An 11740-nucleotide genomic window follows, 5' to 3' on the forward strand; every position below is an offset into this window, starting at 1 on the left:
GCTTATGTTAAATGCCGCGCCCCAGCTAAATTGTACAGTCATAAAACAAATTGCTACTAATAATAGATAAACTAAACGATTCGTTTAATTGCAATGATTGTCTTTATATGGTTGCTATTCACGCTACGATAATAGTCGCTGTAATTGAATAATATGTTTGTACTGAGTGTATTAGCAAACTTCAAAAAAAATATTGACAATGTTTAAAAAAAACCATTCCTTAATAAGTGATTATAAAACCTAAACGAATTTTTTAGTGATTTCTGTTCAAATTTAGAAATTGTTATATTAGACCTAATTAATATTGGACAACTGAATCAAACATGATTCAAAGTCAAAGTCAAATCATTTATTTCAATTAGACCATCTAAAATGGCACTTTTGAACGTCAAAAAAAAAATATATAAAGAAGATTCTAGTTGCCCCTTCCAAAAGGTAGTTTCGTGTGGAGAAGAATGGGCAAGAAACTCCACACTTTGACACCTCCACAGATTGGCAGACATGACTGAATAATAGACGGAAAGGATTATTATGGACGTTTTCGTGTTTTTCTTAAGAGGGTGCAGCCGTGAGAAGGCGAGATTTCGATATTTTAGTGACTTTTGACATGCTACTTTTCACATAATCGAAGCTTATTAAATAAAGAAATGTACAATTATGTAAACATAAAGTCTTATAGAAGTGTACTGCAAAGGAAAATTTTGGTATTTAATAGTACATCTTTGTTTAATTTGTCATTTCTTAAAAGCAAAATTTCAAAAGCGCTCGTCAGAGCTCACTTTGAGATATGAAATTACCATTAAGCTATGTAAATACATTTTTTTAAATATTTTCGTAGGACAGAATATATAGTCTATTGGTGAACCACAGCGGAAAATATTAAAAATTATATATTTTAATAATTACGCACCCATTTTTATAAATGACTTATTATACGATTTTGGAAACAGCTTTTTATGAGAAAAGCCCGATTTTATTCGTTAAAACTATTTTGTATCGATTAACTGAGGATGAATAAATAATAAAAGTAAATTTACATAATTATTATACGACGATAGTTATTACAAACTATTATTGAAAATGGCCTATATAATTACGCGCACGGGCGAATGTGATTTAGTACGCGCCGGGTCATCCCAGAGGGTGGACGTATCGCTCATTTCCCGCGCGTCTAAAAGTTGATTGACCTTACGTACGACCGAGGTTCAAAAGGAGTATAGTGCGTCATTGGATTTGATACTTTAGTAAGTAAAATTTCTAGTTAATGTTTCTTTCGAGTTGTCATATCGCAATTTTGCTAAAAAATAATATTATTACAGGCATGGGTAACAAACGCAAAAAATATAGTTGCAGTAGAAATGCGAAGTCTGCAGCGAACGCCAGGCAATCAAAAAGGTAAATTAATTTCGCGTTATTTTTCTGTCATTTACAGGTAATTTGGTATGTAAGTAAAATCTGTTCATCGTTACTGTTTAGTAAACAATTACGGCGTACTGACAACCAAAGACAATATAATATATTAATATCTTGGTTGATGAATAAGAATAATTTATTAGTTTTAAACATAGTATAAAATTGGTGTTACAATATCAACAGAGTTCGCATGTTTAGCTAAAATAATAGCATGTAAATCACAGATATAGATGTACATAGATAACGCAAGTATCACGATTTGTATTGAAACCAAGCGTGCCGACTTTTTAATAGATACCTATTGTGACGTCACAGCCGAAATTTAGTGACGGGAAATCCAAACCGATTCAAAGACACCGATGCCGCCGATGCCACTAGTTACTAGCTTTGCTACCAGCTTACATTATACCGTTAGTCTTTTCTTATGACGCGCGTGGACTGAAGTTAGCGGCGATCGACCTTGACGCTTGGTCGGGGTTCGGACACGCGAAGTACATGCATTTGCGTTTTCTATGTAAATCTATATCTGTGATGTAAATATTCATTACATATACAATAGTATTACATTTAAAAATAAAATAAAAATATGTCAATTAATTTCCAATATTTATAAAAGTAACGTCAAAAAATAAGTATTTAAACAAACAAATGTTTGTTTAAATACTTATTTTAATAATGTTATAATAATAAAACGTTTTCCAGGAGAAAGATTAACGAGGAAAAAAACCAACGTACTCATGAATCTCCTGACAATAACGACTCCTGTGTTGATTCAAAAAATAATAATCGTGACAATGTAAGTATTTACTATCAGCTAGTATAATTCGCTATTCATACTTAAATTTAAATCAGTATATATTTAGCAGTCATCTGGGTAAATTAATCAGTAAATTAGAGGCTTTTACTAAACCCCGGTTTCCAATTAAATCATTGTCTAATAACCAGCCAAGTAATTGAGCGCAATATTAAACCAGATGGCTGAATGTCGTGTAGTCATTTATATTAAATCAGATACCTATTTATGGATTTGTGATGTTTGGGTAAGGTGACCAAGTAAGTTGTACGCAATGTAACTTGGAGGTATCTCCAAGTTTTCCTACTATTTTATTATTATTTAAAATAAAATGTTAATCCAGTTCTTTATTTTTTTTAATAGGAATTATCTGATGCACTCATATCGGATCTGGAAAAAATAGATGAGAAAAAACAAAATATACATTTAGAAGAAACGGCAAATATTGAAGAGTTTGAATTGGTATATAACGTTGGTCACTATATCACGTAGTCACGCTATCTGCCATGCGTAATTCAATTATTAATCTTGATTACTGATTTCAGGAAGTGGAGCCACAAAAACATATCATTCCTCCATATCAAATTATAGGAAGAAGGATTGTTGATTTCATGTATTTCTTTGATCAAATCAAAATCGTAGCTAACCATAATCCTGGACTCGGTTGTTCAATAAGTAATGTTGAAATTGTCAAAGAAATACTTAATGGCTTAGAATCGACAATCCACTTCAAATGTACAATGTGTAACAAGAAATTTAATGTCACACTATGCAATAATAATTTTCCAAAAGAGATGACCACAAACCATGCTGCAGTGACTGTTTGTAAATAATAAAATCTAAAAATGTAATTTATGATGTATCATTTACCCAATACTAGTTTGATAAAAATTAAAAAGTTTCATGGGGGCACACACACGTGACCGTGTATATCAAAGTATCAATATTATTTTATCCTACTATTCCACGTTCGAGATAGCGCTTACGCACACAGACGCATTTTGTTGTTGTGTAGCTCGTCTCGCGTCGATTTTGACTTGGCTGAATTGGGATAAGCGCTCTTAAGCTCCTATTTCACCGTGCCTTGCTGATAGAGGTACTCTCACTTATTAATTATTTAATTACAATAATTAACTGATATAACACGTGATGAGGACCGTGTAATTTTTGCAAGTGCAAACTTTCTCGTCCGTCCAGTGACTTGAAAACTGGCAGTAAATGAAAATTTAGAAATATGTTTGTAGTTTTACTTCTTTTGGCGCGTTATGAAAAAATTATGAGAGTAAACTTTTACGATGCGCGCAGTTAGCTATATATAGTCAACATTTTGTTTTTTTTTTTTTTTTAATGTAATAGGAGGCAAACGGGCAGAAGGCTCACCTGATGTTAAGTGATACCGCCGCCCATGGACACTCACAATGCCAGAAGGCTCGCAAGTGCGTTCTATTGTTAGTGTCGTTTTTTCTACAATGTAAAATAAGTAGAAAGATAAAATTTTTGAAAAGATTTTTATCTTGTTACGCCAAAGAAGTATAACTTCTAACGCGTGTACATAAGTACACACGCGTTTTTTACTGACGTTCGTAAGTGTACATCAAGTTACATGAATATTGGTAAATGACACTTTAGAAGTTTTATAATTAACACAAAACCAGAGGCAACAAGTACTTTAAAAATCAGGAACACTAACAAAGTAATAGCGTCCTGTTTTATAGCACGTCGGATTAAACTGATCTGCGCATAATCCCGTTGTAAGTAGCTTAGTTACGCGTCTAATGCGTGATTATTTATGGGAATGTTGTAATTGGTACTATATAAATATTTTTTTGTAATAACCTCTTTGTTGCGAGTTTAATTATAGCGTTCTTGGGGCTTCAGCGTGCGACTCTCATCCCTGATTAGGTTCGATCCCCGGCTGTGCACCATCGGACTTTTTATGTGCGTATTAATATTCGCTTGAACGGTAAAGGAAAAGATGTTGAGGAAACCGGCTTGCCTCAAACCCAAAAAGTCGACGGCCTGTATCAGGCACTGGTGACTGATCTCCTACTTGTCTATGAAGAAAAATTAAAGATCATGAAACAGATACAGAAATCTGTAGCTTTAGCAAGGCTTCGTATTGTTGATAGTAATATTTGTGAGTGTGGAGAAGATATTGGTGACCTCGACCATATTTTCTTTTCTTGTTCCCAATATGACCGTACCTCCTTTCTGAATTCCTTACAATCACTACATGTTCCGTTTCCGACTAAAATCTCCTGCCTTTTGCTTTATCCTTTATTGTATTAAAATGTATTATCTTCTTTCATAATCTATAATAATATTAAGATGTAATATGTTTGTGTACATATTTTGTTTTTAACCAGCTTATCCCTTTATTTCCTTTTGATATCTTTGTTTATTTTTTCTCGCGTGTAGTTTCCCAACCTTTTACTTGAAACTGGCATAAAGTCAAAACTATTGCCATAATATAAAAAAACAAAAAAAAAATCTGTAGCTGTATCTTGATTGAATAATAATTCGATATTTTAATGTATTTACATAACTCGACGTTTGGATGGCTTAGCAGTAATGGTGATCAGAGATACATGATGGGTCGGCTGTTCATGTGTCTTGTAATATAATATTAATGTAAGCTGTTGGATACATAAATAAATAAAACACACCACCATATTTTGAAAAATTTCTTACCGATAAAATCGTAACATTTTACATTCGCTCACATAAATATAATTATTATCTTGACATACTATACAAACATTTAACTTCCATTTAATAATGCACATTTTAAAACAAAACACAGCTGATATTTGATAAATGCATCACCTCGACGTCCGCCGTTCCACAACAGACAGTTTTTGCCCCGCACCACCACTTTGTGTAACCAGCTGCCCACTAAAGTATTTCCGAACCAATTCGACTTAGGGTCCTTCAAGAAAAGAGCGTACCAATTCTTAAAAGGCCGGCAACGCACTAGCGAGCCCTCTAGCATTGAGAGTGTCCATGGGCAGAAGTATTACTTAACATCAGGTATGCCTCCTGACCGTCTGTTCTATAAAAAAAAACATCCGCAATCTTGACTGTTAATTGTTTTGTTTTACAAAATTCAGCGTTGAGAGTGGTTTAATCCTGTTAAAATAAAATTGGCGCGCTCTATAGTCTGTGGTTGGTATATACTCTATACTTACTTCCTTTTGATGACTTTTGTTAAACTTTTGATTACCTATCGTAATCTCTGTTATATTAAAACAATAAATCTTTTCAACAAGTAAATGGTATTCAATTCCACTCTGCTAACAAATCCCTATTGTACTATGAATTCTAAATATTTAAATTATTTAAGCCCTATGTGAACTCCACATAGGTGTTTTTGAATACCGTTTGCCTGTCCTAAACGATCCCAATATCGAGAGAACCATTCAATATTCAGATACACATAACGAGGTACAGGTAAGAGGCGGGACGGATATTCAATTTAGTCGCGTGATATGGTACGTTCCCCTTGTAATTGTCTAGTATCTATCTATTTAATATACAACTTTTATTAGTAATCATAACAATCAAATATACAGTATTTACTCGTACAATTTTCTTAACCTAAATAGGAATAATAAAATTAGTAAAAAGACAATTAAACAATTTAATATAAGGCCATTTTACAGAACTTGCGAGAAAATAAAATAAATATAGTTTAAAAAAACTAAAAAACACGCTTTTAAAGCACATCAAACTAAAAAGTGAAAAATAATTCCTAATTTAGGCTGAAAATGGTAATGAACAAAAAATACTGGTATTTATTGTGAAAAAGCGTGGGTTGCCCGATAGACGAAAAATATGGCACAGAGCGCCTGACTATATTTATTTTATTTTTTAGTTTAATTTTTTATTTTTTTTCGGATTATTGCATTGTCATCGATCTTTGACAGGTGCGCAAAGTTTGAATTAAATCTGTCCGTTAAAAGTGGGTCAAAATCGAGTCCGAAGGAGTCGGTTACATACATACATACAGGTGAAGCTAATATAAAGCGTGTAAAAAATTGTGTGAACCACCAAAAAAACCTATGAATAATTCAGTAATTATTACTATACTTCTAAGCCTGAGATGATGACGTTTTTATTTATTAAAGCCTTAAAAGGAGTCTGTCTCTTCCAGGTTGTGACAAATTAAACGTAAACAATTAAATTTAAATATTTAAATTATAAAAAATATTAAAAACAGGTGCCAAGTGGCCTGAACCACAGAGCTATTTCGTGTAGACGCCGAAACAAAGACAACGCGTGCATTTGTCCGATATTAATGATATGCCTGCGCTCCGACAATCTATTTCTCTATTTCCTCTGTGGCTTCATGTTTTAGTAGTCAGTAAATGAATGTAATATCCGTAAATGTAAGGTTCTAGCGCTTTAAGGCTTTTTAAAGAAATGTCAAAAAAGTTAGTCGACATCACAGGAGACCGAAGATCTGGCAGCTACCTCGGACAAATAATTAGTCTAGCTATTCAAAGGGGGAACGCTGCCAGTATCTTCGGAACCTTGCCTAAAGGGACTCTTTTAATAATATATTTTAGTTTATGTTAAGTTTAGTTATTTATTTCAATCTATATTATTTTATTATTATAAGTATTTAGTATTAATATAATAAACATTTAAGAACTTCAAAAAAAAATATCCATAAATATATAAATTAGTGTAACATTTCTATACACTCATAATATTTTCGTTTTGGCATTTAAATTATATTTTGAATGACTAAAGACTGTTTTATTGCCTGAGCAGTGTTGGCCTAGTGGCTACAGCGTGCGACTCTCATCCCTGAGGTCGTAGGATCGATCCTCGGCTGTGCACCGATGGACTTTCTTTCTATGTGCGCATTTAACATTCGCTCGAACGGTGAAGGAAAACATCGCGAGGAAACCGGCTTGCCTTAGACTTAAGTCTGCCTAATAGATTAACAAATGATCATGAAACAGATACATAAATCTGAGGCCCAGACCTAAAAAAGTTGTAGCGCCATTGATTTATTAATTTATTTTTTGACCTTTTACTGTGGGTGATATTTAGGGGTTGTATGTATTTTTGTATGTTGTATCATAAAAAAATAAATACAAAAAAAATTGTCTAAAAAATAAAATTTTGGGGTGGACACCCCTTATCACTTGTGGGTTGAAGTTAGATAGTAGCCGATTCTCAGACTTACTGAATAATATGCATAAAAAATTCATTATAATCGTTCGAGCCGTTTTGGAGGAGTATTGGAACGAACATTGTGAGACGAGAATTTTATATATTACATCTTAAGAAGAGACTTCTTTGAAGCATTTTTATTTTCAAAGAATCTTCTCAAATCAATTAAGGAGGTGGTTAATGGATAACCACTGAGTAATAGGGGCAGTTAAATAAGTTTCATATTCTACGTACGTCTCAGTCTAGACCGAACTCAAAAAGCTTTGTTTTTGAAATATTGGCACACTGCCTAACAAACCTTTTGGCACTTGACACCTCGAGTTGCGGTTAACACTGTTCCAATATTTTACTTACGTATGCATTTCGTGTCTTCGTTACAGATACAATAGATTTTCGTACGTAAACACTTATGCGCGACTAATGGTGTATGCTACATTCGAAAAAAAATACCAGCAAAAAATGGGGTGCGAGGTGGGCACTTAACAATGCTTTCTTTAAAATTCATCAGTCCACTACCGGATATATCCACTTCCTGATAAGTACTGTTTAATCCTAGGTCAATCCGAATACGAGGAGTAAATAGGAGAAGATATGCCCATCTCCTACCTCCTATGTAGTGTATACTGCACCAGAGGTTTTTGAGTGAAACATGCCGTTGAGGTCCCGGTAGAATGCGACAGTGACCCCGGAGCCTCTGTAAGGCGGCTTTGTAGGAACTACTCGAGGTGGTTTTAGTGGGTATTGCTCACCCAGTCTCTGAACGGCATAGATTTTGGCGTGGGTCGAGTCTCACATACCCCTGCAACTTTTGAGAGCAGGGGATGCGGAAATGCATTCCCACCTGGATACAAAAAAAGGTTCTGTAGGTAAAACTGTTCGCCATTCATCCTCCACAATGCCTTTGATAGTGTCTAAGTCTGACTGTTCTGGGCCTGGGCATTTTAATGATCGAAGTGTACAAAAATATATTGAAATAGCACCGTTGATTTTTCCAGGGTTAAATGGGGTATCGGTGGTAAAATTCTTGGCAAAATACACGAAATATGAACTAAATTACTTAACTCTGACCTCATTAATGCGGTTAGACAAACTGCATACACTATCGAACACTTTCAAATCTATCTATTCAGTTTTGGGGGCTGAACGAGAGATGAAACGTTACAGTACAGCACAGCAAAACAGCATTTCTAGTCCTATTGGTCTACTTATTTAGTACAGAACAGGAGACAGACGGGTAAGAAGCTCACTTGATGTAAAGTATCTCCATAGATGTGTCCATACACTCGGAAGACTCGGAAGTAACGCACTTAACGCCGGTATTTTTTTAAGGACACTTATAATTTAGAGCATTCAGAAAAGTTAATTAAGAAAACACATAGTCGACTTAAACGCGACACGACTTAATAATTTATAGAAAGAAAAACCGATGCCGGCTACTTCGGTGGATGTGAATTTTTTATGTGATAGGGGGAACCCCCTTGAAAAAACACCACACTCAAGGGAACTGGCTAATAAAGGCTTGGTGTTGACGAAGCTTCTTAAGGGTTTATATTGGATGTGGTAGTGAAACCTTTGGAGGTAAAATATTTATTACGCACCAGCGTAGGTATATAATATATTATGTTGTACCTATAATCAGAATGCCCAAATAAGAGTCTACCTAGTAAAATATATTATAAATATTGGTAGGTTTGTGCATATGTATGTGTGCATGTATTAATTTGTTCGATATTTTAATAGTATTAAAGCCTAGTAGTAGCGCAACAGAATTCATGCTTTTGGACACACACACTTAACAAATATTTGTGTGTTTGAGGCACAGAAAGCTGCGGCCATGTAGTCAAAGTCAAAGTCAATATCATTTATTCATATAGGTAATACAATATACACTTATGAACGTCAATTTTTTTTTACATTTACTGCCAGTTCTCAAATCAAGGACGTAGAACGGAAGAGAAGAACTGGCAAAAAACTCTCCGCCACTCTTTTTGATCACCAAGTTTTTTGTTTTGCACAACGTTTGTAAGGAGCTGCAACCATTACACCATGTTCCACATGACATATTAAGTAATAAATAATAATAAAATAAATTAAAAACAAAGATTGGTCCTCTATCAGCAGAAGGCATGGTGAAATAGGAGCACGCACTTACATTCTCGTGGGAACAACACGCAAATACATAGTCGAAATAACTAGCATCACCGCATACACGAATTCAAGTACGACCAGTCACCACAAGTAGCGCAGTTATTGAATATATTTTTATTTATTAGTTTAGGAACAATCTCCGCCTACTAGCGATACTTTGAGTCTGAATCGAGACTTAAAAAAGAAATAAATTAGTTTATTTATTAGCGAAGGGTTTGGCCGTAATAGTGATTGTTATCACCTAGTTTTAGCAGCATAATTTTGACTTACCTTCTTGGGTTATTATTCTACCACGTCCATATTTCGTATATCGTGAGCCCACAAGCATCTGCTTGTTCTCAGGGGCAAACCCGCAGACCCGCCGATACGACGTCAAGACGTAGGACATATAACTATCAGTTATTCCTATGACTAGAACCCATGGCATAGTATTTCGTTTATTTCTTTCCTTCGTATATAATGACTAATTTTCAGAACTACATAAGAGTTATGTTACATATGTCATTGTTATGGTGCAAGTATACCAATGGAGCTACAATCTTTTAGGTCAGCCTTGCGATTCTGTAACTCAAAAAATAAACTACAAGCTCCCTCCTTATCAGAATGCCAAATCGTGAAATGACAGCTTCACGACTGATTTGAACGCGTCCGCCGCTATGAAAACCGCTGTGTGAGTTCGAAAAGTGAGTTACAGAATCGCAAGGCTGGTCCCCAGATTCCTGTATCAGTTCCGTGATCATTCCTAAAAGGCAAGAAGTGATCAGCATTCTGTGCATGAGTATTTAGGTCTAAGTCATGGTTTTTTCACAATGTTTTGTTTCACCATTCGAGTGAATGTTAAATGCGCACCTGATATTATGTGATATCGCCGCCCATTGCCAGAGGGCTCGCAAGTGCGTTGAGGGCCTTTAAAAATAAACTGCATAACGTGACGCTGTAATTGTCACTGTCAATCTTTGTTATTTTTTTGTCATTTATATATTTTTTTTAATATACTTAAATACTAATAGATGTCATGTGAATCATGGTGTAATGGTTGCAGCTCCTTACAAACATTTTGTAAAATAAAAAACTTGGCGATTAAAAAGAGTGGCGGAGAGTTTATAGTTATGTACATTGTGTTACCTAAATTAATAAATGAATTTGAATTTGTCTGATTTTAACCACTGCAATTCACTAAACTGTGAAAAACCCTGAGGCGTTTAATTTACGTGCAATATTATAGTTGAAAATTTTATGACTATTTGATTAGAGACTTTGCTTGTATAATTTCTATTTGGACTTAGACCTGTAATTTGTTAAGTGTCTGCTGTCTACGGACTGACATTCAGCCATCATATGCTACTAATAAATTCGTTTTTAAATATGTAAATACTAAATTACACTCGTTTAACATTATATATTCGTTAGTATGTTTGTATACAAAGGTATGTTCATAAGGTCGGATGGCGTAGTGGCGATGGCGTAGTGGCTTCAGCGTGTGACTCTCATTCCTGAGATCATAGGTTCGATCCCCGAGCACCTCACAAAAACATAGTGAGGAAACCAACTTGCTTTTGACTCAAAAAGTCGACGGTGTGTGTCAGGCACAGGAGGCTGATCACCTACTTGCTTATTAGATTGACAAATAATCATGAAATAGATACATAAATCTGAGTCCCAGACCTAAAAAGGTGTAGCGCAACAGAATATCTTATTGTTATTTTTTATTTTCATAAGGTCGCGTATGTAACTCCCGATAGCGATTGCGATTTCAATAATGAGTTCCCATCCCAAGGTTGCGACATCAGCGCCACGGATATTGAAAGAACTATATCGAATGGTATTCAAAACGTATGGATCTTATCGCTATCGCTAATCGAAGTTCAGAATTAAAATATCGGTTTAGTTATGTTATAAATTACAAGTCAAATTGGGATTTATTATTCCGGCAACGTACCCGCGAGCCATCTGGCATTGAGAGACCCAGTTCTGTAAAAAAAAATTGAAAAATTCGGCTAGCGTTATCACAAAGAAACTCATTTATAGTCTAAAGATAAGCTTTCGATTAAAGACAACACAAAAAGTGACATTTTGCTTTGAGCAAAAATATTTTGAATACTAAACAAATGCCATTACTAGATGGCGCTAGTTGTACCATAAAACGCGCTTACGAAGTATTTCTTTATTGGAACTAGGCAATACGCGTGCAAATCGCTCCTC

The 11740-nt window shown here is 34.7% G+C and overlaps 1 protein-coding gene across 3 annotated transcripts; it reads left to right on the forward strand.

The window, feature by feature from the left end:
- Window positions 1-552: 552 nt before the first annotated feature.
- Window positions 553-3057, forward strand: LOC125060420. Of its 3 annotated transcripts, XM_047665322.1 has the most exons (5): window positions 553-1244; window positions 1320-1395; window positions 2116-2209; window positions 2570-2668; window positions 2752-3057. In XM_047665322.1, exons 2-5 carry the CDS (start codon window positions 1322-1324, stop codon window positions 3037-3039), a joined length of 555 nt encoding a protein of 184 aa, XP_047521278.1. In that variant the 5' UTR covers window positions 553-1244; window positions 1320-1321; the 3' UTR covers window positions 3040-3057. The 3 variants fall into 3 exon arrangements, 2 of the variants coding, with proteins under 2 accessions (XP_047521278.1, XP_047521277.1); XR_007118856.1 differs by lacking the exon at window positions 2570-2668; XM_047665321.1 differs by having other exon boundaries at window positions 553-1395.
- The last annotated feature ends 8683 nt before the right edge of the window (window positions 3058-11740 follow it).

Source organism: Pieris napi, chromosome 21 (assembly GCF_905475465.1).
Source record: "Pieris napi chromosome 21, ilPieNapi1.2, whole genome shotgun sequence".
In the NCBI taxonomy this organism is placed as follows: domain Eukaryota; kingdom Metazoa; phylum Arthropoda; class Insecta; order Lepidoptera; family Pieridae; genus Pieris; species Pieris napi.